Source organism: Salvelinus sp. IW2-2015, linkage group LG2 (assembly GCF_002910315.2).
Source record: "Salvelinus sp. IW2-2015 linkage group LG2, ASM291031v2, whole genome shotgun sequence".
In the NCBI taxonomy this organism is placed as follows: Eukaryota; Metazoa; Chordata; class Actinopteri; order Salmoniformes; family Salmonidae; genus Salvelinus; species Salvelinus sp. IW2-2015.
Window position 1 is genome coordinate 42,974,116 of NC_036839.1, and position 27,281 is coordinate 43,001,396.

The following is a 27,281-nucleotide window of genomic DNA, read 5'->3' on the forward strand; positions in this document are numbered from 1 at the left end:
AAAGACGAGTACTATACGGATCATAGTGAACACTCGGGTACTACATTGCTGGTTTTCCAGCCCCGCACATTGACTCGTACATAGTGAACCCCCGAGGTGTGTATGATTTATAGACCCTTGTACGAACGTGAAAACAAATGTAATAAATTTTTAAACTTTCTAGCTACCTGTCTTCTTGTAATATATTGTGGTACTATTTACTTACAACCAGACACTTTTTTTAAGACAGAGTTATATACATTTCTTTTATTAAAGTTGTAATACAGAGCACTAGCGCGCACTGTTCGCAGAGACAGACTCTTGCAAAGTTAAAGCATTTCACTGTTTAAAGGATCCTACACCTGTTGCATTTCGGCGCATGTGAACAAAAAAAAATAAATGAAAATGTCTTAACCTCTATAGTGCGTCGATTGTTGCCCCCACTTGGATATAAACCCCACTAACACTCTCTGTCCTATGTCAGCCCCCCACCCTATATCACCTTTTCGACCAGAGCCAGACGATAAGATAACCCAAGAAAGACCCACCCGTATAGTCACCTGTAACATTTTAGTAAACCATGATATATTCAAATGAGAAGCATTTATGTAGCGGGCTTATTCTTTTTCATCTAAGGCCGCGACATCCTGGCTCATCAAGTTAGTCACCCAAACAGTCAAGAATAGTTTTACTACACACTGATCTGCCGCGTTTACTCCAAACCGTAGAGTTCACGGCCCGAAAAAGTGTGGTGTGTGCATAACAGATGATTGTGTGTGATAGCGCATAATGGCATCGAAGGAGTTCGATGAGTCGAGGAGTGTGTGTGTCTCGTGCGGTTACTGTGTGCCTGTGTCGATATCGTAGCGTCGCGTGTGTGATCGTGTGGTATGTAGTGTGGCCAAAACCGAGGGACAAACCAAACCTGTGTGTATGCTGTCCTTCGTGTCCGTATGAATGTGTCGTGCTGTGTGTGCGTAGTGTCTTGACGTGATGTGATGTGTGTGTGTGTTGATGCACAATGGACACGCTAGCGTGAGTGTGTGTGTGTGTCGATACATGTCGACTACGACACAGTGTGCGTGCGAGCTATCAGCTGATCGTACACAGCTACCACAACTAGCTACGAGCCCAACTCCAACACACACACTTACCCTCTCACACACACACCTACGCACACACACAGACACACACACAGACAAACACAGCAGCACAACCAACCCAACACATCACACACACCCAACCAAACTTACGTGTATGAGAGGTAGCGGTAAGTGCGCCGAAGAAACGTCTTAGGGTAAAAAACGAAGGTTGTAACAACCTGTCCACGAAAAGTCAACTCATAGACTACTACAGTACAGCGGCAAGGTTGGGATTTGAAAACAAGCCCCCAGTCGAGTGACAGCCGTTTGAAATATTTGTCCATTTATGTACCAATATTGTTGATCAGTTTAAAAAAAATGCAATATCAAGTCTTGTAAGTGAATGTAGTTGTTAAAAAAAATAGGTGCTCTGATCGCCGTCGCGATGAAAAAAAACCCGCTACCAACTTTAATGACTTTTTCCGCAAAAGCGTGGGTATATTTGCGGTCCGTGTGTGGCTCCATTGGTAGAAGCATGGCGCTTGCAAACGCCAGGGTTTGGGGTTTCATTCCACGGCGGGGACCAGGATGAAATATGTATGAACTTTCCAGATTGTAAGTCGCTCTGGATACAGGAGCGCTCTGCTTAAATGACTTAAATGTAAATGATTCTGTCCCTTAAAAAAGGTGGGTAAACTGCCCCTTAGAAAAAAAGGGTGTGAAATGTATTTACTTGTGTTTCCCACACAACTATAACCCTACTCACTATACCCCTAATTCAGTACACGCCTCCTCCACTCTCTCCGCTCCTCATTCAGTACCCCTATACCCCTATCACATATTCACTACTCCCCCACTCACTAGACCTACTCCACCACATACACCCTTACTCTACTACTACACCTTTATCTCCACTACACTCTACACCACTACTCCAGCCCTACCACCAACTCAACTACACGCATACACACTCCACTACTCAATGATATACGCATTTTCCTACTCCCTACTCACTTCCTCTGTATCAGTCAGGTCAGGGTGATGCCTTGCGGCGACACCTTGAAGTGCACAACGGTGGCGGTGGGCGGGGACGCGGCGGCCATCGTCTCCGAGATCGCCTTGGCGATGGCCTGAGGTCCTGTCAGAGACTCCATGTCCACCGAGTTGATGTACAGCACATTGCATGCTGGGYAAAAAAGAGTGAGATGTAGCCAATCAGCACAGTGCATTTCAAACTGGAAAGAGGAGAGAGGTCAAAAAGGAGAGAGATGATGTCATGGGCTGTCTGGCTTTTCATTGCTACAACACGTATTGGTTTGGTCGTCGTGCTTTCTGTTGTGACATGATCAACAGTTTACATTCGTTTCATTTATAGGATGTATTATGTATGCTTAAGATCAGAGTAACGTGGAGTAATCTATTACAAAATGCTATTTGTCGCACACAGAGTGGACAAAACATTAAGAACACCGTCCTAATATTGAGCTGCAACCCCTTTTGCCCCTCAGAASAGCCTCAATTCGCCGGGGCGCATGACCTCTGCAAGGTGTCGAGATAATGGCCCATGTTGACTKCAATGATTCCTACAGTTGTGTCAAYTTGGCTYGATGTCCTTTGGGTGGTGGAACATTCTTCATACACACTGGAAACTGTTGAGCGTGAAAAACCCAGCAACGTTGCAGTTCTTGACACACTCAAACCGGTGCGCCTGGCACCTACTACCATACCCCGTTCGAAGGCACTTAAATCATCACCCTCTTAATGGCACACATACACAATCCATGTCTCAATTGTCTGAAGGCTTAAAAATACTTATTTAACATTCTACAARGATTGAATTGGTTTAACAAGTGACATCAATAAGGGATCATAGCTTTCCCTTGGATTCACCTGGTCAGTCTGTCACGGAAAGAGCAGTTGTTCCTAATGTTTTGAGACCTCAATATATACTATGTAAKACAACAGTTTATAGCTTTGCAAATCATTGACATGTAAAATGCTGAATGCAATYCAGTACATTCTTGACAGTTTCCAATGCTGTTAAGGGAATTAATTTCATACATATCACAATTGATATTAGTAGGTTTAAAGTTCTGCGTTTCTGCACACATTCTAAAAAAGGGTCCATCTGCATTTTCATGCAAGACAGTTTCAAAGGCGGTACGTGCTTTCTGGGACAAGGCTGCACGGGAGAAAAGACTGTCAGGGCCCAAAACCATTCAGTCATTGGACAGAAAACATTTCAGGCATTGTTAGAGTTGTTGTCGTCTATTAGATGTAGGATGAGACAAACACAGACACACACACACAAACACACACACACACAAACACACACACACAGACTTCTGAGGCAGACGTCAGAGATCTGGGTCAGAATGTAGCAGTCAGGAACCAACAGTCTCATAAAAGGAAGGACACATGATTTACCATGGGAGTCAGCACGGACCCTCTGCCCTATAGTGACACGGAGGTGGCATCACCAGTGTGGGGACAACAGTGGAATGGTATAGAGTAAGTCACAAAAAGCTGACAAACAAACAAAAATTAAGATGACCTTTCCATTACATAGAAAAGTGCTCAACCAAACCCAATAGTCAACACAATGGTATGCTGCTTCTAACCTGCTCCATGTTTCAGGAGGTAGTCAGCCTGGTTGGTTGGCGTGGCAACATCTGGGACATCCTGGTGGAGATCTGAAACACAGCAGGAGACGATTCAGAAATTCCCCACACCACATTGTACGTATCAATTCATACACATCTAGATGTGTATAAGAGACAGCACACACACACACACACACACACACACACACACACACACACACACACAAAGAGAGATTAGTATTAGTTGTGCCAACAGGACAACAATTCTTTAAAGATGACATATCTTCATCAAGACATGTAGATCACACACACTGGACCCACAAACACCCCATACCATACCCACACTCAAATCAAATCAAATTGTATTGGTCATATTTAGCAGATGTTATTGTGGGTGTATGGGGTGTCACACTCACACACCCAGCGTCTCAATTCAACTTCCGTCCCTCCCTTTAGAACATAATTCAATAAGTATAGTCTAGGGGATAAGGTTTCTTCAATAAGGCCATTTTTAGACTGATGCTGTCTGACTGGTTACGTCATCTCTAACTGTGTSCCTGGGTCAGTAGCCATCTCCCTGTGGTTCCCAGTAGCAGGAGTCTGACGCGCACATATGGTGTCTTCAGAAAGTATTCACACCCCTTGACTTTTTCCACATCTTGTTGTGTTACAGCCTGAATTTATAATCGCAAAAATGTAGATGTTTTAATGTTTTTAGAAATTATTTAAAAAATGAAAAGCTGAAATGTGTTGACATAATACGTATGTGTTATGTTATGGCCTAAAAACGTTCAGGAGCAAACATGTGCTAAACTAATCGCATAATAAGTTGCATGGACTCACTCTCAAATCAAATCAAATCAAATTGTAGTTGTCACATACACATGGTTAGCAGATGTTAATGCGAGTGTAGCGAAATGCTTGTGSTTCTAGTTCCGACAATGCAGTAATAACCAARGAGTAATCTAACCTAACWYTTTCACAACAYCTACRTTATACACACAAGTGTAAAGGGATGAAGAATATGTACATAAAGATATATGAATGAGTGATGGTACAGAACGGCATAGGCAAGATGCAGTAGATGGTATCCGATTACATAGTTATACATATGAGATGAGCTAATGTAGGGTATGTTAAACATTATATTGAAGTCATTGTTTAAAGTGGCTAGTATAATTTTTACTGTACATTGTATGGCAGCAGGCCACTCAATGTTAGTGGTGGCTGTTCAACAGTCTGATGCGCTTGAGATAGAAGTTGTTTTTCTCATCTCTCGTCCATTGCTTTATGCACCTTTACTGACCTCGCCTTCTGGATTGATAGCGGTACAGGCAGTGGCTCGTGGTTTGTCCTTGGATTATCTTATGCTTTCCGTGGACATTGGTGGTGTCAGTGTCCTGCAGGCAGGTAGTTGCCCCCGGTATGCGTTGTGCAGACCTCACTAACCCTCTGGAGAGCCTTACGTTGTGGGCGGAAGCAGTTGCCGTACCAGGCTTGATACAGCCCGACAAGATGCCGCGATGTGCATCTGTAAAAGTTTGTGAGTGCTTTTGATGACAAGCCAAATTTCTTCAGCCTCCTGAGGTTGAAGAGGCGTTGCTGCGCCTTTTTCACCACGCTGTCTGTGTGGGTGGACCAATTCAGTTTGTCCGTGATGTGTACGCCGAGGAACTTAAAACTTTCTACCCTCTCCACTACTGTCCCGTCGATGTGGACACTCTGTGTGCAATACTAGTAGTTAARATGACTTTTGAATGACAACCTCATCTCTGTACCCTACACATACAATTATCTGCAAGGTCCCTCAGTCGAGCAGTGAATTTCAAACACAGATACAACCACAAAGACCAGGGAGGTTTTCCAATGCCTGGCAAAGAAGGGCACCTATTGGTKGATAGGTGCATACATTGAATATCCCTTTGAGCATGGTGAAATGACACTTTGGATAGTGTATCAATACACCCAGMCATTGCAAAGATARAGGCATCCARCCCAACTCAGTTGCTGGAGAGGAAGGAAACCGCTCAGGGATTTCACCATMAYYACAATGGTGGCTTTAAAACAGTTACAGAGTTTAATGGCTGTGATAGGAGAAAACTGAGGATGGATCAACAACATTGTAGTTACTCCACAATAGTAACCTAAATGACAGAGCAAAAAGAAGGACGCCTGTACAGAAAAAAAATATTCCAAAACATGCATCCTGTTGGCAGCAATGCWCTAAAGCAATACTGCAAAAAATGTGGCAAAGTAAGGGACTTTTTGTCCTGAATACAAAGCCTTATTGTTGGGGCCAATCCAACACAACACATCACTGAGAGTCATCCACAATATTTTCAAGCATGGTGGTGGGTGCATCATGTTATGGGTAAGCTTGTCATCGGCAAGGACTTGAGAGTTGTCTAGGATAAAAATAAACGGAATAGAGCTAAGCACAGGCAACATCCTAGAGGAAAACCTGGTTCAGTCTGCTTTCCAACAGACACTAGGAGATTAATTCACCTTTCAGCAGGATAATAACGTAAAACACAAAGCCAAATATTCAATGGAGTTACTTACCAAGACGACATTCAATGTTCCTGAGTGGCCTAGTTACAGTTTTGACTTAAATTGGCATGAAGATCTATGGCAAGAATTGAAAATGGTGGTGCCTCCCGAGTGGCGTTAGCATTCTAAGAGGTGTCACTACTGACCCGGGTTCGATCCCAGGCTGTGTCACAGTCAGCCGCYTCCGGGAGAACCATGAGGGGGCACATGATTGGCCGAGCGTCATCCGGGTTAGGGGAGGGTTTGGCCGGCTGGGACGTCCTTGTCCCATCATGCTCTAGCGACTCCGGGTGCATGCACGCTAACTCGTGTCGCCAGGTGTACAGTGTTTCCTCCAACACATTGGTGCAGCTGGCTTCCGGGTTAAGCAAGCAGTGTGTTAAGAAGCAATGCAGCTTGGCAGGGTCATGTTTCGGAGGACGCATGGCTCTCGACCTTCGCCTCTRCCGAGTCCGTATGGTAGATGCAGCGATGGGACAAGACTGTAACTACCAATTGGACACCAAAAAGGGGTAAAATAGTAGTAAAAAAATATTATAATAATACAAAAATTACAATAAAAAAACAGTACAAAAAAATGAAAATGGCTGTCTAGKAATGATCAACAACCGACGTGACAGATCTTGAAGAGTTTAGAAATAATAATAAATGGGCAAATATTGTACAATCCAGATGTGCAAAGCTCTTACCCAGAAAGACTCACAGCTGTAATCTCTGGCAAAGGTGGTTCTAACATGTATTGACTCAGGTGGTTGAATACTTATATAAATCAAGATATATTATTGTTTTATTTTTCAATAATCCCCCCCCCKKAAAAAAAAAATATATATATATTTTACGTTGATATTACAGAGTATTTTGTCTGGATAATTTTTTTTATGTAATCCYTTTTAATCCCAATTTGTAACACAACAAAATGTGGAAAAGTCAAGGGGTGTGAATACTTTCTGAAGGCACTGTACATATTTCATATCGAGATTTGACACTTGGACCGACTTGAGGAAAAAAGGGCTGCAAAAACGACCTTCATTTAACAACAGCTAAGATGTGGGAGGGAAGGGAGCAAGCTACCAGACCAGGGTTCAAATACTATTTGAAACCATTATAACTACTTTAAAGCCTGCCAATCTGGCATTCCAGGCAGGAAAAAGCAAATGCAAAAGTATTTGAAATATTTCAAATAGTATTTGAAACCAGGTCTGGAGCTAGGTAGGCTAAAGCCAGACGCCCACGCACCTTCTCAGAATTGGCTCCTGTAGCTGGATGAAGCTGACGTAAGACACAACCCTCTGGAAACATGCTATTTTTGATCAGACTTTGGCACAAGGAGGAACTTTTGCTTGTTAAACACCTACACGTGCATGCACACACACACTACTCGTCTCACACACACACACAGACACCAACGCACGTAATGCGGTCTCTGGATGAAATTAGAGAGGAGAGCATTTGAACCATACTAAATGACTTTGCCTGATCCCATCCTATAATTAGGATGAAACATCATGGGATGGGAGAATGTCGGGACAGGGAGAGCACTGAGAGGAGATCAGAGTCATCAGACCAATACAGCCAAGAGTCAGTCACTACAACCACATCATGAAACTCCTGTCTGGAATTGACTCTTCCCCCGGTTACCGTATCTGAGAAACATGCCATGTTGTTGTCGGAAGGACCGGTTCTGAAAGGTCTGAAAGAAAGTTTCTATTGTCTCTAAAGTATTTTCTTCAATCCACCCATCCTCTCCCCACTTCCCTCTCAAAACGTCAGAGGACGATCTCCGTCCTTCAATGCGCTCCTTGCTCCCCTGGGTGCGTGTGCATATGTGTGTAGGGGTTAAATGTGACTCACCAAAGTAAGGCCTCGTTGGACACATCTTCAGTTTCACTCCCTTAGGACTCGTTCCAATCAGGAAGTGCCTCACCAACTCGTTAGTGATGTCACCAGCTACAGACAAACACACAGCGGTGAACAAAACCGCAGAGAGCCTGTTATTAGTGGTATGTAGACATCACCTCATATGGGGAAGTATTATTTAGTGTAGTTATTATATTGGTCATGATTATATCTTTAACCACAACAGACCAAACACAAAAATATAATGTTTAACGTTCTAGGATGATCTTAGTGGCTATTAAAAACTGATAATAAAATGTTTTCCACAGAACATTCTCGCCCTTCGTGTGTGTGTGTGTGTGTGTGTGTGTGTGTGTGTGTGTGTGTGTGGTGGTGTGTGTGTGTGTGTGTGTGTGTGTGTGTGTGTGTGTGTGTGTGTGTGTGGTGTGGGTGTGTGTGTGTGTGTGTGTGTGTGTGGTTGTGCGTGTGCGTGCACATGTGCGTGCCCTTCTCTTCTAGGATGGTTCTCCACCATCAGTTACAGGGACAGTGTGATGTTATATTATTAACCAGTATATGGAAGATGGAGACCCATTGGTGATATAGTACCTTTCTTGGACTGCTGAGCAGTAGGAGGAGGAGAGGCCACCCTTCATGGCCAGGCCATAGGCCCCTCGGAAGGAGTGACTGTCGGGATGACAAAGGCCCCTGGCCCTTCTCTCTCTCAGCAGGCCGATGGCTGAAATACACGATACACACATGATTCGTATAAATAACCACTTCAAGTATCCACGCAGGTGCAAGTAAGAAAGGAGGACAGGGAGAAAGCAAGGAATATGTAAGACAGAAATGGAAGATAAGGAGAGGGAGAAGGAGAGAGAGAGAAGAAGGAGAGAGGGAAGGACAAGAGGGAGAAGAAGGGAAGGAGGAAAGGGAGAAGAAGTGGAAGGAGGGAGGGAGAAGAAGGGGAAGGAGGAAAGGGAGACGGAGGAGAGGGGAGGAAGAAGGAGGAGAAAGAAAAGGAAGACAGGGATGGGAGGGAGAAGGAGGAGAGGGAGGATGAGAGGGGGAGGAAGAAGGAGGAGAGGGAAAAGGAGGAGAGGGAGAAGGAGGAGAGGGAGAAAGAGGAGAGGGAGAAGGATGAGAGGGAAGGAAGAAGGAAGAGAGGGAAAATGAGGAAAGGGAGAAGGAGGAGAGGGAGAAGAGAGAGGGAGAAAGAGGAGAGGAGAGAAGGAGGAGAGGGAGAAGGAGGAGAGGGAGAAAGAGGAGAGGGAGAAGCATGAGAGGGGGAGGAAGAAGGAAGAGAGGGAGGAGAGGGAGAGAGAGGAGAGGGAGAAGGAGGAGAGGGAGAAGGAGGAGAGGGAGAAAGAGGAAAGGGAGAAGGAAGAGAGGGGGAGGAAGAGAGAGGAGAGGAGAAGGATGCGAGGAGAAAGGATGCGAGGGAGAAGGATGAAGGGAGAAGGAGGAGAGGGAGGAGGATGAGAGGGGGAGAAAGAAGGAGGGAGAGAGAAGGAGAAGAGGGAGAGGATGAGAGGGGGAGTCGGAAGGGGAGTTGGAAACTTTCCATGGAGAGGGAGGCCTTTTGTGATCCCAATATTTCAACGTACTACAGGGGAGAGCAGAAATCTGTTGTCTATCAACAAAAATAACTTTAATGCGACTGCAACATGCAATTCTATATATCCCTATGTGTCCAAATATGACATTTTAAAGACTTTAAGTAAGACAGATATAGCTACATCACATGCAGATGTTCCCGGGGCCTTAATTGAGTGCGTATGGTGGTGTGTGTGTGGTGTGTGTGTGTGTGTGTGTGTGTGTGTGTGTGTGTGTGTGTGTGTGTGTGTGTGTGTGTGTGTGTGTGTGTGTGTGTGTGTGTGTGTGTCTGTGCGGAGTGCGAGTGTGTGTCTCTGTGTGTGCCTGTCTGTGTGTTTTCGTTGTGTGTGTGTGTGCGTCTGAAATGTGTGATGTCAATGCAGCAGAGCATGTGCTTGTGTTTAACACAGATGATGTAATCCAAAGAGAGTGCGAAGTAGATGTGGGGGCCAACAGCAGTGACCTCACAGTGACCTTACAGCAGAACACAACACAATAGAACACAACGTAATACAACAAAACAGAAGACAACCAACACAATAAACATAAACAGAACACAACACAACAGAACACACAACAAACAACACAAAGAGCACAATAGAATACAATAGAACAACACAGAACACAACACAACAGAACACAATAGACACCACACAACAAGAACATACTTGGACAAGAAACACAATAGAACAGAACACAACAGACAGAGATAGAACACAACAGAACACACACACACAACAGAAGAATAGAACCACAAACACAAACACAACACAATAAAACACAATAGAAACAGAACACAACACATAGAACCAATAGAACAGACACACACACAAATAAAACACAACACAACACAACACAACACAATTGGACAGAAACACAATAGAAGAACACAGAACAAGTAACACAAACAGACACTAAAACACAATAGAACACAACAGAACACAATAGAACACAACACGACAGAACTGAACAGAACAGGGTAAATTAGGGCATGTGTGGTGGATCGGGGTGGATGTGTCAGGTGGATCCAACAGGGTTTAAAACAAACACACATCCTAACTTTCTCACGGTTAACTAAATAAAGAACATTCTCGGCCACGTTTGATCTTAGATAGGCCTTATGCTAGCTAGAAGAACAACTAGTGGGATAAGATAACTATTGTTACGTTTAATCTCTTCCCCCATGACAACAGTCACACTCACCTTGTTCACGGGAGATGTCAGGCTTGTACCAGAACTTGGACGTATCCTGAACAAACTTTACATTCAGCCTGGTCTCTGGACTCCCGTCTAGGACAAGAAATTACAAGTTGTGTTGAAACCATGACATGTAGCCTTACCTGCATGTCCACAGTAACCCTTTGATTAGGCCATATTAAAAAGGGTATGTTTATACGATACTGCGTGAATGCTGCATGTCACATTACATTGAATCAAGTCTTGGGTCTCTGTGATTTATTTATTTAACCTTTATTTAACCAGGTTAGTCTGGTTGAGATAAGCATCTATTTTTCAAGAGAGACCTGGACCAAGACAGCAGCAGTGATCCTTCACGAGGGTCACCTTGACCAAGAACCATCAAAGATAATCTATAAATCAACTGAAATCAGCTCCTTACTGTGTAGAGATTAGTCTCGCAAACAAGCCAGTATCTATATCTGCGACCATATAAGTAGTTGCTGTCAGTATACTCAGTATGACACAGAATGGAGCTGTGAAACCGCTGCAGACGCAGAAATGGCCACCAGCCAAGGCTCTGGGCCAGATGCCAGTTCTATCTCAGCCTAGCATCTGGGCCTGGCTGGGCTGCCTTGGAGTGCATTCATTCCCTCATCTGGTCTGCAATGTGTTTACAGAGAGAAGTAAGTCCAACTGAGCTCCTGCTCAGCTAAAACCATTGGAGTATGACCACATTCACGTTACCTCACTATACTTTACTAGAACTAATCACTTCATCTGGTTTCACTGAAGAACTAGAGTAGGAAAACAGATGGATTTACATTGTAGTTATGTAGTTAGGTACTAGTGTAATTATACTTCAGGAATGCATTGGGTAACAATTTTCACAAACATCTTATTTGTAGAATAACCTCAATTGTGGCTAAACACATATCAAAAGTTATGCCCCCCAAAAATGGTTTATGAGATGGTAAAATCAGCTTKGTTTCATGTTAATTACCCACTTAAAAAAACATATTGTCCTTGAAAATACACGGATCTTTGCTTCCTGTTTTGCTAGGGATGTCTGTGCTAGTTGGGGATGCTCTTTGCTGCGTCAGTAGCTACGTTTTAAGAGGGTTTTCAAGGTGGTCTTACCAGTCATGTTAAACTTGGAGAAGTCCGGTAGTGTATGAAAGTAGCTGGTGCTGGGCGTGCTGCCTCCACTCGACATGGGGGAGGACACTTTCCCATTCAGTGTCCCGTACGAGAGCCCCCCGTTGGGCCTCTCCCCGCTGGACATTCGCCTCTTCTCCGGAAGCTGGGGCTGAGCCTGTGGGGCCGGACTGCCCTGCCTTACCCCCATCATCATCCCCCCGTCCAGATAGCCCGCGTGGGATACGGGGAAGGAGGGTGTGGAGGGTGGGTTGTACCCAGAGGAGCTGCTCTGACGAGACAGGGTGCCCTGCCTTTCGTCCGGGGTGGTGTAGCCGCTACTATGCAGCATTGGGTGTCGGTCCAGACTTGGACTGCATTGTGACATCTGGCCGAGGGACGGGTGTCTGCCCAGTACCGGACTGCTCTGGATACTGGACTGGATGGGTTGGCTGTAGGTGAGGGAGGGATGTTGGCCCAGTACCGGACTGCTCTGGATACGGACTGATGAGTTGGCATGTGTGAGGGAGGATTTGCCCAGTACCGGACTGCTCTGGACCGGACTGGATGGTTGGCTGTAGGTGAGGGAGGGATGTTGGCCAGTACCGGATGCTCTGGATACCTGGACTGGATGGTTGGCTGTAGGTGAGGGAGGGATGTTGGCCCAGTACCGGACTGCTCTGGATACTGGACTGGATGGGTTGGCTGTAGGTGAGGGAGGGATGTTGGTCCAGTACCGGACTGCTCTGGATACTGGACTGGATGGGTTGGCTGTAGGTGAGGGAGGGCTGGCAACTGAGCATGGGGCTGTCCTGGGAGGCCTGCATCAGGGACGGTTGTTGGCTCAGCACTGGGCTAGACTGTGTCCCCTGGGACACACATGGGTTATAGTGGTGGCGGCCCAACATGGGACTTCCTGTCATTACCATCCCAGGGATCCCAAACTCCACAAAGCCATTGGCCGGAGAGGGCTGGTGGCCCATGACAGGGCTGCACTGATTGGTGGGCTGTTGCCGATGTTGGAGGGAGGGGATGCTAGATGAGGTGTTGAGGTCACGATGCAGTGTGTGGAGACTTCCTGATCCTGACGAGGGGAGGATGACCACAAGGCTTTCCTGGGCAGATACCTCTGGCTGGAGCGGGGGGGGGCTGGGTTCCGGGGAGACATAGCTCCCCATAAGGCCACTGGGACACAGGTAGGAGGGTGTGGTGGTGGGGGAACACAGGTAAGACAGGGTGGGGTAGTTGGAGCTCAGGTAGGAGGAGGTGGGGGTTCCCAGGGCTTGAAGGAAGGAAGATGGGGAGCCCAGGGCCTGGAGGTATGGGGTGGGAGTGGCAATGGGGGTAGGGGTGGGGGAGGGGATGGGATACGTGCCCTCGGAAGGAAAGGAGCGTAAGCTGGAGTCAATGGCCGCTTGCGAGGGGATGATCGCACTGCTGTCAGCCAACGGGTGTTCTCTGATGGAGCGAGGGGTGGGGTGGGGAGACATTCATGAAACACAGTGTTTAGAAAGATGCCTACAGTAGAATGAAGTACTTGCGGTAATAACATCTATGGTCCCTTACTATCTAAAAACATTGTAGTATATTTCAGGAACACTGGTTCCTTACCAATATCATGTACTGCAACCAGTGTATGTTGAATGTCATTTAATCTACAGTATGACTTAATGTTGTTTGTTTTCGTACTCACCCCTCTGATCTGTGGATGGAGCTGCAGCTAGACAATAGGGGGTTGAGGGTTGGGGAGGGGTCAGGGGTCGTCTGCCTAGCCAAGGTCCATCCTGGGGGGGTGAGGGTCACGGGGGGTCCTGCTGGTCCCCTGCCGGCCACAGCGGATCTGGCCACTGACTCCACGTAGCTCAACGGCTCTGAAGAGATACAGAGTTGGCCATTAAGGGTGATTTCATTACAGTGTGTACTGTCGCGAAGATAATGCTGGCTTCACAGGAAGGCTGCACTTTCCCCRTAAACAGTGACACCGTCCTTGTAAACATGCCACCATGATCATTTATCTTTTACATTTCAAACATTCTTTGTTTTCTTCTCCTACTGAATTCATTATTAGAGAGTTGCTTTGAAATCAAGTCATCCTGTACTTTGGGAAAAACAATCTTTATTTCAGTGTCAATGCTGAAACAGTTAGCCTAGCGGTTAGGAGCATTGGGCCAGTAACCGAAAGGTTGCTGGTTCAAATCTCCGAGCCGACTAGGTTAAATATCTGTCTGTGCCCTTGAGCAAGGCATTTAACCCTGATTGTTATTGTAAGTCGCTCTGGATATCAGCATRTGCTAAATGACTAAAATGTTGGAAACAGTCAGCATAGAAGGAACAACAAAGCAGAGGGGTCCCACATCTCATGAGCCAAGTCAAACATCTCTCCTAGAACCCTCATCCAGTAAGGAGATCTTATTGCTCCTGCCTCCACTAGAAGCAAACACGACATAAAGGCCAAGAAAAGAGGATGAAAAAGAGCACATGTTCAAAGGGATCATTTATTAAAATTATATTTATTGGGTCTCTCTCTCACATTTAGCCTGTCGGCTGTATAAATATGGGATTCAAAAGGAAGCGTAGCTTTGAAGGCTGGATTAACATGCAACCCCTATGAAGATGGGCCATAAATCAAGCTTTTATACACATTCCTAGGTCACTAAAATCAACCCCAATATAACCACATTTGAGACATAAACAATGTTCAATATCCTGGCGAGCTCACCAAGAAAGAGAGCTTGTAAAACCAAAATGAAGAGGTGATTTATACAGTGAAGGGGGTGTAGTTATAGTTTAACGGGTAAACAGTAGACAAGGCTCAATGACCATGTTGCTACTTATGTTACTAGCATCTCAAACTAAAGATAGGTTGCTATGCTAACATTGGTGAGGCCTCAAGGGTGTAGCACTATGCTAACCAATGCTTACATTTTATCACTACGCCATGTAAGTAACACAATGCCATGCTAACGTTCTACAGAGGGTGCACGATGCTATGCTAACAGGCTCTTCCAGCTCATGAATGGAGCACTGCTATGATAACATAATAAGTTATGCTAACTCACCTGATCCACTCTGGTTGAGGTGTATCTCAGCTGGGTTGTGGGGTTTGAGGCCCAAGGCAGAGAGAGGGGTCTTCATCAGACCTGGAGGGGAACGAGCTTGGCCTAGGAGAAGAAAAAAAGAACATAACACACTTTAGCAACATGACTTAGCATTACTTAGAATTTAGCATGCTTCACGACAACAGTCTTGACAGTAAACACCTGCGCTTTCGTGTTGTACCTGTGTGTGTGTGTGTGTGTGTGTGTGTGTGTGTGTGTGTGTGTGTGTTGTGTGTGTGTGTGGTGTGTGTGTGTGTGTGTGTGTGTGTGTGTGTGTGTGTGTGTGTGTGTGTGTGTGTGTGTGTGTGTGTTGTGCTGGTTTGTATCTATGTAAGGTATGAAGCCTACATTCATTAACTGTTAGAATCTTGAATTCAAGACAGGTTGCTCATTTCTGCACGTGTTCTATGAGCTCATCAGATGCTCTTGAATAGAAACATAAAGGACTGGTTTCACGGACCAGATAACCATAGTCTGATATAAAAGCATGCTCAATGTAGAACACTGTTTGAAAATATATTTTTAGTCCAGGCCGGGAAGCCAATGTGTGTGTTTTCATAATGGTGCGTACAGGTGCTGAGTCTGTCTAGACATCACAAACAACATTGACACGGTGACACAACAAAACATGTGTAATAATGATGGCACAGCTAGAGGTGTGAGGGTGTGCCATGCTTCATTGTCTATGGGAGGGCATGCAGGTGACTTACAGTGTGAAAAGCCTCTGAGTGACAGTCCACAACACACATGCAGGCGTGAGCAGAGGTGCGCCATGCACACAAATGCAGAGCAAGTCACTGAAGCGCGACAACACGGATACAAAAAATAACAAAGTGACTCACTGACAGTATGAAAACACAGAAACGACCAGATAAGCCACATAAGATAAGACAGATAAGACAATATAAGCAAGTAAGGAGGATAAGAAGATAAGACAGACAAGATAGGCTCTGCAGGAAAAGTTTGATGCTTAGCAAATTGATGGAAAAGGGATACATATGACAACATAAAGCAAGTACCTTTAGACAGTGGGTTTAAATATTTACAAAATAGTTGTGTCTGTGTGTCTGTCTTGTGTGTGTTGTTGTGTCTGTTGTCTGTCCTGTCTGTCTGTCTGTCTGTCTGTCTGTCTGTCTGTCTGTCTGTCTGTCTGTCTGTCTGTCTGTCTGTCTGTCTGTTGTCTGTCTGTCTGTCTGTCTGTCTGTCTGTCTGTCGTTGTGTGTCTGTGTGTGGTGTGTGTGTGTGTGTGTGTGTGTGGTGTGTGGTGTGTGTGGTGTGTATGACTGTGTGGTGTGTCTAGCGGAAGTGTGTGGTGTGTGTGTGTGTGTGTCTGTGTGCGTCCTCTGTCTTCTGTGTGTGTGTTGGTGTGTGTGTGTGTGTGTGTGTGGTGGTGTGTGTGTGTGTGTGGTGTGTGTGTGTGTGTGTGTGTGTGTGTGTGTGTGTGTGTGTGTGTGTGTGTGTGTGTGTGTGTGTGTGGTGTTGTGTGTGTGTGTGTGTGTGTTTGTGTGAGATGACCATTAGTGAATACGTGTATGTTTCCTTATTGTGGTGTAGACCTCAAGTCCAGAAGGGGCTCCAATGTCTTAAGAGGTACTGCTCTTCAGTGGCATGCTGACAAGGTAAACATCTGTCTTGTTCTGCCTGAAAGGCAGTTAACCCACTGTTCCCCGGTAGGCCATCATTGTAAATAAGAATTTGTTCTTAACTGACTTGCTTTGTTAAATAAAGGTTCAATTTAAAAAATGTCTTAACATGAAAAGTCAGGCACTGAATAAAATCAAGAAATTAGACAGCGCCTATCTTTCACATGGAAGAGGTGTCTACTAAATGCATCAGAAGACTTGTGGAATKCCAGGACATGTTGATCTGTGGATGGCAGCACATTTCTCATCACACTGAATTACTGCKTGGAAGGCAGGAGAGAAGAGGGATTCGGTCTGATAGGATGACTCAGGCTTTTCTATGAGCTGAGGCAATGGCAAACAGTGTGGCCTTATTAGGACTTATCCTGCCTTCACCAGCTACTCAAATCTGTCTGAATGGGTTTGAAATGGGATGTTGTCATGTGGGAAATGTAGTTAACTAGCCCTACATCTAAACAGGGTTGAATGYGAGATGCAGTATATTCTTTTTTGAGATGAAGAGGAAAATTTTTATAATTGAATAATTAAAACCAACCAAAATCCATATTGGGCATTACAATCAATTACAAAAAGACTTAGAAATCTATTTCAAATTACAAAAAATAAAATGACAGTAAGGATCTTTAAAAAGAACTTMCAGTGTTTTGTGTTGGCGGTTGTCCTATCTGTCTGTGGCTAGACTAATTCCACCCTGAAGTTATTGATCATAATATCAGTTGTATAGTTTCTACACTGTGGACCTGTACATAACTGAATGTAACATGTCATTATCATGATGTCTTATAATAGCATATACAGTTAGATGTAATGCCACTTCCTTCTGTAAGATATTTCTTTAGATGTAAAGGTAAAGGTAAACGCTGAACATCATTAAATATTCTCTATGGTAAAAGCCCTGAGTTCCACAGCGCCCTCAGCCAGCCAGAGGGGAGACTTACACAGGTTGAAGTAAGGGGTTTGCGGCGAGACGGGGAAGGCAGGGGTATGGGGGAACACCTCACCACCAACAGTGGGCGTGGGGCTGATTTGGCCTCCATCCAACTCCTCAAAGGCCTCTCTGTAGCTGTGGATGTGTCTCTGGAGGGAGGGAAAACATAGACGCGCACAGAAACACACATATATTAGTTTTCATTATGGCCATCACAACTCTATAATCCTATGTGAGACACACTTGAGAAGGTTAGGCCTAGGGGCGGGAGCATTCTACCTCCTTGGGCCGCCCCCCGGGATTCAGCGCTATGGTGTTGACGAACTCCGGTGAGACGCAACGAATAGGGGAGCGGACCGGGGGTTGGTAGGAAGAGCTTTCGTCGTGGCCGTTGATGCATTGTCCCTCACTGGTGGTGTGGCGATGGGGCGGGGCCGACGCCTCGTCCAATGACGTCCCACAAGACTGGACACCTGCCAAGATCATTCAGAGGTCACATTTGATCACAAGTGGTTTGTAAAATAAAAAAATAAAAAGTGTTTGCAAACACACATCATTATCATGCTCTTGATAATGCAACTCTTCACTGCAAACCGGCAATGTTTCGAACAGCCATTAATCCACAGGACCGACATAATAGGCAAACAGTTACAAAGTAACCTGTTAGAAACGGCAAAGCTGACCTTTCAAAATGCTACTTGATGTTGAATACTCGGATCAGAACTTTCTACAAGCAGTCACTGTTTATAAGAGCTCTGGGCTTGTTCATTTGGGAACAGTGAGGATCAATGTTCTCCTTGAAAGCCACAAGATTATCAAGAACTTGCTGGTACATCAGTAAAACAGTCTACATTTGTAACTGTTGTTATCTGGGTAATGCTCTGTGGCGTTTGCTAATGTTTTGGATGAACCTCAAAGGTTCCAGTAAGCTGATTTCAATMGGCGGGTTTGGAGGGAAGGAGAGAGAGCTGCCAGTGTAAAACAAACAGGATTTGTGTAAGAGGGTCATCCTAATGTGTTAGTTACTGCATGGCCGGGTGAGGTACTGTAGGTGGTTTTGCTGAAAACAGGAAGTGAACAGTGGGCTTTGCACAGCTATATGCAGTTTTGGACAGGAAAAAGGAGGTCAAAAAAATCTAAACAGGCACAGTATGCGGAGGGAAGGTTTTTGGAGGGAACTTTTAGAGTGAACTTGTTTTTGTTCACTCGTAACCATAGATGTTAGGTTAATGTAAGCATTCTACGTATTGTAGGTTTTGTATCAAATCCAGCTTTTCCTAAAAATATGTTAAATCCCTGGGTTCTTCAAGTTTAGAGTAAATATTATTCTCTTTGAGAGTCATTGAAAATTGCTCATAAACACCTCCATTGCTTTTTTTGTCCAGGTATAACGCAATCTACTCTGTAGCTAGCACTGACTGTCTGCAAACAAACTATCACTCTGATTCATGGATTCTTCTGGCCTGAAGTTCTGACATACCGTCCCGAAGATGGAAAAGCATGCAAACACACCCTAGTGAGAGAGTCGACTGTTATGGAAACCGTGAAAAATATTTACAAGCCCTAGCTCAGCCTCTGGCTGGATAAACCAGCGGATATATCCACAGGGGAAAAGTTAGCGATAGCATTAGCCTGCAGCTGTGGGAAACTAAGAGGGTTATAGTTACTGTCAGAATAGATCTGGCCTCTTTGGTCATACAAGAGTCAAACATTCCTTATGTGTTTGGGTACTCCAAATCATATTCATGACTCTGAGGAAATATCTCCATCTTCCACGACGTTAAACCGACTACACAGGGGTTTTTGGAGGTGGTATCAAAGGATAGCAGTCTTCTAAAAGGCCAACTAACATCCTATCTGTCTAAAACACAACACTGTATACACATCAACAGAAATCTAGTATAACTACAGCCTTTTGTGCATATCCGATTCAAATCTGTTARTTTTGCTGCAGTATGAAAAGCCAAAAAGCACATATATTACTAGCCACATTTCAAATCACCTTTGTAAGTGGGTTCAAAACCAGATACAAATCTGATTAATGGCCATCCGACTTGTGTCTGTACGGTCAAATATGATGCATTTGCCCTCAAGTGGTTTTTAGACTGTTATTTGGCATATATTGTCGCTTGCTAGCTACTCTGTTGACTGTTTGTCAAGAGCATGTAGTAACTAACTAGCTCGTTAGTTGTTTATCTAACTTTCCAAATGAAAGTAGCCACAGCAGTCAACTAGCTAGCTAGGTCACCGTTTAGCTTTTTAGCACATTCACTAATTTGTTTGTAATCTTATCCTTTTGATTCTTTAAAAGTGTTCTTACACTATGATTTTGAACACCTTATAGCTTGCTACATAATTCTGACTGATAGGAAGCCCGAGCACCACCACCAATCAGCCTACACCACTGAACACACACCCATCGTTACTATAACAAGTAGCGTTGCCATGTCAGCAAATGACTGTTGTCTGAACGCACGCAAATCCGATTTGTAGTTTGGACAGTCAGTATTCCAAAACGGATTTGAAAAACAAAACTGATTTGAGCATTAAGGCGTGCAGTGTGAACAAGGCTCAATTGTATTTTGTTGGAACCCAATTTTCTGCATACCTAAACAGTACCGTGACAAGATCTAAGAGTAGGATCTAAGAGTAGGATCTAAGAGTAGGATCTAAGAGTAGGATCTAAGAGTAGGATCTAAGAGTAAGCCTAAAACGGCAAAACCTGCACACATGCCATTCATATGCCCATTTATTTACTCTTGGTTTTCCTCCAATGGTGCGGCTTAAGTAGTGTCACATGTCCAGGCTGGGCTCAGATTTTGATTTGTGGATCGAGGAAGGGCATTGTTAGATACATCTCAAGCACTGGTGCATGAATAGTGTGTAGCTGGTAACCCCTCCCCCTCCCAAACGGGCCTGGAATCACGGAAAACAGATGGACCCAGTATGCACAGCGGAGCCTGTCAAACACTGTGCCGTTGCCCTGGCGATGGCTAATAGCTTCCAGCTGTTACAGCAGAGATTCCCAGGATATATTTGGGGAATTGTCTTCTCCCCCTCCCCATCGTTTCTCAACCATTTAAACACAGATATTGTATTGAATAAAATGGATCCAAGCCACAGGAAGTGGAATAATCTATTTTATGAAGACAGGGCTAGCACTCATCTCCCTACACCGCGCTGTGAATATGCTCCTGTGAGGGACTATGTTATGGTGAGGAAGGGTTATCTGGGGTAAAATTAAGGGGAATTCCCTTCAAAGTAATGTATTGAATAGATTGCAAGCATATCTATGTACTGTATGTATCCAAATATACCAAACAAAGTGTTTTTTTTCCTGTAGACCAGGTCGGACCCTATTCTGACAGCCTCAATGTGTCAGGGCAGGCTCTCTACAAGGTGTCGAAAGCATTCAACAGGGATGCTGGCCCATGTTGACTGGGCCAATGCATCCCACAGTTGTGTCAAGTTGGCTGGATGTCCTTTGGGTGGTGGACCATTCTTGATACACACAGGAAACTGTTGAGCGTGAGAAACCCAGCAGCGTTGCAGTTCTTGACACAAAGGCACTTAAATATTTTGTTTCACCCATTCACCCTCTGAATGACACACATACACAACCCATGTATCAATTGTCTCAAGGCTTAAAAATACTTATTTTAACCTGTCTCCTCCCCTTCATCTACACTGACTGAAGTGGATTTAACAAGTGACATCAATAAAGGATCATAGCTTTTACCTGGTCAGTCTACCTCATGGAAAGAGCATGTGTTCTTAATGTTTTGTATACTCAGTGTAAATAGAATGGATGTGGTCATTCATTACAGTCCTTGGACTCCCAGGGCTACTCTGACTTTGTGGAGTACAGTACAGTACAGTACTCTGTAGACCACTCCAGGCTCCTGAAAGAAAAGAACTGTGCATCCTATTCTACCTCTTCTCATGAACAGATAAGATCTTCACAATGTTTTAAAACGGGAGTCTAAAGCAGTCTTCCCCATAGATTTAGTGCCCTTTGCTTGTGATGGAAATGTTAAAAACAGAAGATGGAAAGAGCAGCCTTGAAAGAGGCCAGTGTTTCCTGGCCTTGGGTATTGTTCCCTGGCGGTATGTTGTGACATGCGCTCTGATGTGAGTCTGCACAAAGACACCTTTGTGCTTCCTCATCTCGTCCTTCTAAAACTTCAATATTACCAATTTTTGGGGGTGTTGGGTTGATGCCTTAACCTTGAGAAATAAACATCGAACTGCTTCCTCCATCAAACAGAGATGAAGGACGGTGTATTGGAAAACTGGACATTAGATTACATTGACATAGCAAGAGATAGAGAGAGAGAAACAGAGGGAGAGACTGACAGAGCGAGAGTGAGAGAAACAGAACAAGAGAGAGAGAGAGAGAGACAAGACAGAGAGAGAGAGACAGTGAGCGAGAGAGAGAGAAAGAAAGATAATGAGAAAAAAGAGAGTGAGGCAGAGATGGAAAGAAAGGGGTAAAACAGGAAGCAACAAATGCAAACATCAAAACTAGCAGGCAGTGACATGGAAAGACAGTCAGCAAGGTTCGTTTGGAAGAGGAGTCAGTGGCAGGGTAAAACAGGGGAGGAGAAGAGGAGGGGAACGAACCAGAGAGGGAGAGGGAGCGACGGTGCTCACATTGAGGAGATGTGAGTCGGCTTTGCATTCGGGCCGAGTACTCTGGTTAGAGCAGGGGTATAATTGGAGTCGGCAGAAGAATGAGGAGGAGGAAGATGATGAAGATGAGGGAGAATGAGGAGGATGAAGATGATGAAGAAGAGAGAGAATGAGGGAGAGGTAGAGAGATAAAGAGATGGTCCACAGAAAGGAACAAAATATAAGAAAAGTTATTTGCTAGTTTATAAAAACGTACAGAATTACAATCATAATCGCTCACAATATGACAGAAATGTCAAACATCTATGAGAGAAATTACTGACATAATCAGTGACTATCATGACATGACCAGTGACTATCATGACATGACCAGTGACTATCATGACATGACCAGTGACTATCATGACATGATCAGTGACTACCATGACATGATCAGTGACTATCATGACATGACCAGTGACTATCATGACATGATCAGTGACTACCATGACATGATCAGTGACTATCATGACATGACCAGTGAATATCAGTGAATATGTCAGTAATATTACCAACAAGTGGACGTGTCGTATATGTTTCAGCAGACAGCTGCCTGTACATGTTGACGAAGTGGGCTTGTATCCCTTGACAACCAAATGATAAGGGAAGTCTACTATCAGTGTCTTTGAGCCATCCAACCAGAGAAACAAAGTGGTTGTGTGACAAACTGACTAACAAGTAGAGAGCAATATTCTCTCCTATAGTTTGTTATTTTACAGTAATGTGTGTTGTGAATGCCCTATAAATAAAGTTTTATTAGATTTGTGTATAAAACCACCATAGTACTATCGCTGTTTGGTCATATGGGCCAGGCAGGTAGCCTAGTGGTTAGAGCGTTGGACTAGTAACCGAAAGGTTGCAAGATCAAATCCCTGAGCTGACAAGGTAAAAATCTGTCGTTCTGCCCCTAAACAAGGCAGTTAACCCACTCTTCCCCGGTAGGCCATCGCTGTAAATAAGAATGTGTTCTTAACTGACTTGCCCGGTTAAATAAATAAAATAGTGTCCGGCCATAGTGGTGTAAAAAAAACACATGTCTGGCCATAATGGTGTTTCTTGTGTATTAAAGCACCATAGCATGATCACTGTCTGGTCATAATGGTGTTTATTGTGTATAACAGCACCATAGCATGATCACTGTCCGGCCATAATGGTGTTTATTGTGTATAAAAGCACCATAGCATTATCACTGTCCGGCCATAATGGTGTTTATTGTGTATAAAAGCACCATAGCATTATCACTGTCCGGTCAAAACGGTGTTTATTGTGTATAAAAGCACCATAGCATTATCACTATCTGGCCATAATGGTGTTTATTGTGTATAAAAGCACCATAGCATTATCACTGTCCGGTCATAATGGTGTTTATTGTGTATAAAAGCAACATAGCATTATCACTGTCCGGCCATAATGGTGTTTCACCGAAACTCATCATTTCAGAATCAAGAAGATGCATTAATGCTTTCTATTCTATTCAACTCCATTATTGTAACAGTCCCTGTCTTATAGTTGAATCAGAGCTGTCCCTTCACAGCTTAGCAATACGTTTCCATATCACTGGTCTCGGTTGGCTTTATGGCAGGTTTCCACACTGCAGAACTGTGTTTGGTTAAGCCAGCGAACTTGCTCCGTTGGCGAGAGGTCATCTTGTGAGCATGTGCGATGACTGATGAGCTCACTGCTAACGAAGACTGTCATGAGATACAATTAGCTGAAATATGCACTTTGGAAAGCTTGTCAAGAGGGACAACTGCCATGTATATAAGGTACATGGGTTGTTCTCGTGGAAAAGGGTTGGCAACCCAAGCAGAATACATTCAAATGGTTTCATAATGTCATTGACAGTTTACCCTTGTGTTTGTTGGCATAGTTCTGCATCACTATTAAAAACAATTTCAGTGAGGCTTATTAAGAGCCGTAGCATTGAGCCGTAGCATTGTGACCTCACAGGGCTTATATCAACACCAACGAGGCGCATCAAGCTGTCAAGCTGACCTCCCATTGGATATTCTGAGGGGTACTCTGGGGTTTTTACAGATACATGTTGTACCGAGACATGTTTTCTGTTCATCTCTTTGTGCGGTAAAAAAATGTTTTTTTTTACAAACAAACTGTAAAGGAAAGAAAGTGTCATAAGTGCACAGTTTCAGGAGAAAACTATTACCATGTCCTCTGTTAGCGTCTCATACATATTCATGGAAATAGTTTGTTTCTCTCTTTTAACACCCTAATGTGTCCTCGACTTGAATATCACTTCCTGTTTCCTTTGTTTATGAAATCACACCTAATGTATCCTCGACTTGAATATCACCTCCCTGTTTCCTTTGTTTATGAAATCACACCTACTGTATATGCCAATGACAACACATGAGTTCTGCAGTCTTACCTGACACACGCTGGGCAACTAGGCCCTCCACGTTGAACACTTCATCAGGCTCTGCATCTCTGGGATTGGGTGATGAGGACTTGGCACTAGGGCTCTGTTGGGGCTCCTGGAGCTCCGGGGACAGGGACGGGAACACGGTGCTGGGGGMGTACATGTTGATGGGTTTCAGCTGCAGCTGGCCCACGCTACTGGGGACCTGGGTGGGAGACCTGGTTCTGGCTGCCCCTTGGCTGGAAGGTTCAGTGGGGAAGCCAGGGATGGGGGCTACAGAGGGACCAGGCTGGTAGATGGCTGTTGGTCTCTGGATGGTAGAGGGCTCTGGAGACGTAGACGGCTGGAAAGGGGAGGACCTCAGCATGACCTGAGCTAGGCTGGGCACAGGGCTTCCCGAGATAGCTGAGTCAGCCTGGTAGGAGGGCCTGGCCTGGGACTGGGAAAATGATGGTTGTGTGGTCACCACTTCCTTGTTCTCCCCCGGGGCACTCTGGGACTTCGGAACCTGCCCCAACGGGCGGCCGGGGTCCAGGTCCAGCATCAGCAGGTTGAGGGCCTCAATGGACTGCTCAATCTCCTGCTGTGAGGCAGTCTGCTGGTGGGGGAAGTGGGGCATGCTGTGGTGGCTCTGTAGAGGCATGGAGGGTGGAGGAGAGCCAAAATACACCCCGTCCATCACCGGCTCTTCTGGGACGCCATATTGCTGCCACACGTTGAGCCCACGTTGGACGGCGTTACGACTGCTGGTGTTACGTGCTGGCGCTCGGGGGAGGGGATTCTGCTCTGCACCGAATGACTGTGAGCGATACACGTTTCCATTCTTGCTGATAATGTAATCGCTCGCGGGGGGAACTGACTCACCTGTCCCATCCTGAGCTGAGCAGAGGCTACGCACTAAGGTGACGGGAACCTGGGCAGCCACATCATGTGAGCCTATTGCGACATTGATGACAATGTTTTCCGGGGGCCCGTCTGGGATGCTCCTCTCTAGATAGGGGACCTTGTCCTGCCCGTTGATAACCGTCTCAGCCTGGTAGTAGAGGTCTGCTGGCGTGGCTCTCCCTTCCAGGGAAGACAGAGTGCCCAAGCTATCCATGCTGTTACCTTCCTGGCTGGTGGGCAGTTCCACCTCATCATCCAGAATATCTGTTTCTCTGTCCATGCTGCTGTTGTGGCCATTCACATGAACTTGGGCGGGCACCAGGTGTAGTATTCCCCCTCCCCCTAGTCCTAACCCCATCCCTCCGCCCGACGGGGAGGACAGGTAGCCCTGGCAATGCATGGGGCCCTCCAGGCCACTGAGCAGCTGCTCCAGCTCCTGCTTCTCCTGGGGACTGATGGGCTGGACGGCCAGGACCGTGCCCGAGACGGGGGCCTCTTCCTGGGCCGCTGGCGGCTGGCTCACTGGCGGGGCTGCTGCTGCTGGGGCTGGCTCATCAGTGCGGTCGGTCTTGATGGAGGCCGTGGAGTTGCCGGAGTCGCTGCTCACCGACAGGGCGTGGTCAACTGTCGGTAGGACGTGTTCGGTGGCGGTGGGCAAGAGGTCGTTGGCAGTGACCGCGTCCTCGATGGACTCCTTCTTGCGGACTTTAGCATAGGGGCTGCCGTCCAGAGGGCCCTGGGTGTGTATGACGTCTGGGGAGAGAAAGACATGGAGAGGGAGGGGGTGGTTACAAAGAGATGGAGAAGACTGTACAGTATTTTTAATAAAAAAAACATATTTAACCTTTATTTAACTAGGCAAGTCAATTAAGAAGAAATTCTTATTTACAATGATGGCCTACCAAAAGGCAAAAGGCCTCCTGCGGGGACGGGGGCTGGGAATAAAAAAWAAAAWAAATAGGACAAAACACACATCACGGCAAGAGAGACACCACAACGCTACACTTTCTAAAAAAAGAAAACGGTCAACATAACAATCCTTCAGAAAACCTTCTGTGAATGCCTCTCTGTGACTTGAATGCTAGGAGTCCATAAACTGGCTCTGTTGTTGTTTAGCTTATCTGTGAGGTTATTTAACCTTATTTTTGTTTCCTTTAACAGATCTAGTGTCTAACCTTAAATACCAGTGGTATGAGGAAACATCTGACCCTGAATCAGTGGTTAAGGGCAACTTATACCTACTCCTGTGACATGATCTTTGACCCTGTGACCTTTGAAGCCATTTCCTGCCAGCTGCCAAAGGTCACCTCATGAGGTCCACGATGCCCTTGTTTGACATTTGAATCTATCTGTGGGGTGACCCAGCCCTCTCTGCAGGGTTACCCAGCCCTCACTGCAGGGTTAVCCAGCCCTRTCTGCAGGGTTACCAAGCCCTCTCTGCAGTGTACCCAGCCCTCACTGCAGGGTTACCCAGCCCTCTCTGCAGGGTTACCCAGCCCTCTCTGCAGGGTTACCCAGCCCTCTCTGCAGGGTTACCCAGCCCTCTCTGCAGGGTTACCCAGCCCTCTCTGCAGGGTTACCAAGCCCTCTCTCCAGGGTTACCTGATCAGACCAAAGGTGAGGACACAACAGTTCACATGACAGAAGAATGAATCCAAACATTACACTGTTGATATTATATGCGTTTTACAGTTACTGTACTTTTCACAGCATTTGTCAA

At 45.3% G+C, this 27,281-nt stretch overlaps 1 protein-coding gene across 1 annotated transcript in view; it reads right to left on the reverse strand.

Moving 5' to 3' along the window:
• Positions 1–2,089: 2,089 nt before the first annotated feature.
• The window catches only part of LOC111971969 (tensin-1-like), a 108,908-nt gene continuing 83,716 nt past the window's right edge, over positions 2,090–27,281 (reverse strand). Inside the window, 14 exon segments of the mRNA XM_070446442.1 lie at positions 2,090–2,247; positions 3,489–3,515; positions 3,683–3,754; positions 8,066–8,161; positions 8,660–8,699; positions 8,701–8,789; positions 10,850–10,936; positions 11,963–12,534; positions 12,566–13,417; positions 13,653–13,830; positions 15,019–15,120; positions 17,639–17,777; positions 17,908–18,101; positions 24,686–26,314. Coding sequence (XP_070302543.1) covers positions 2,090–2,247; positions 3,489–3,515; positions 3,683–3,754; positions 8,066–8,161; positions 8,660–8,699; positions 8,701–8,789; positions 10,850–10,936; positions 11,963–12,534; positions 12,566–13,417; positions 13,653–13,830; positions 15,019–15,120; positions 17,639–17,777; positions 17,908–18,101; positions 24,686–26,314 — 4,235 coding nt within the window.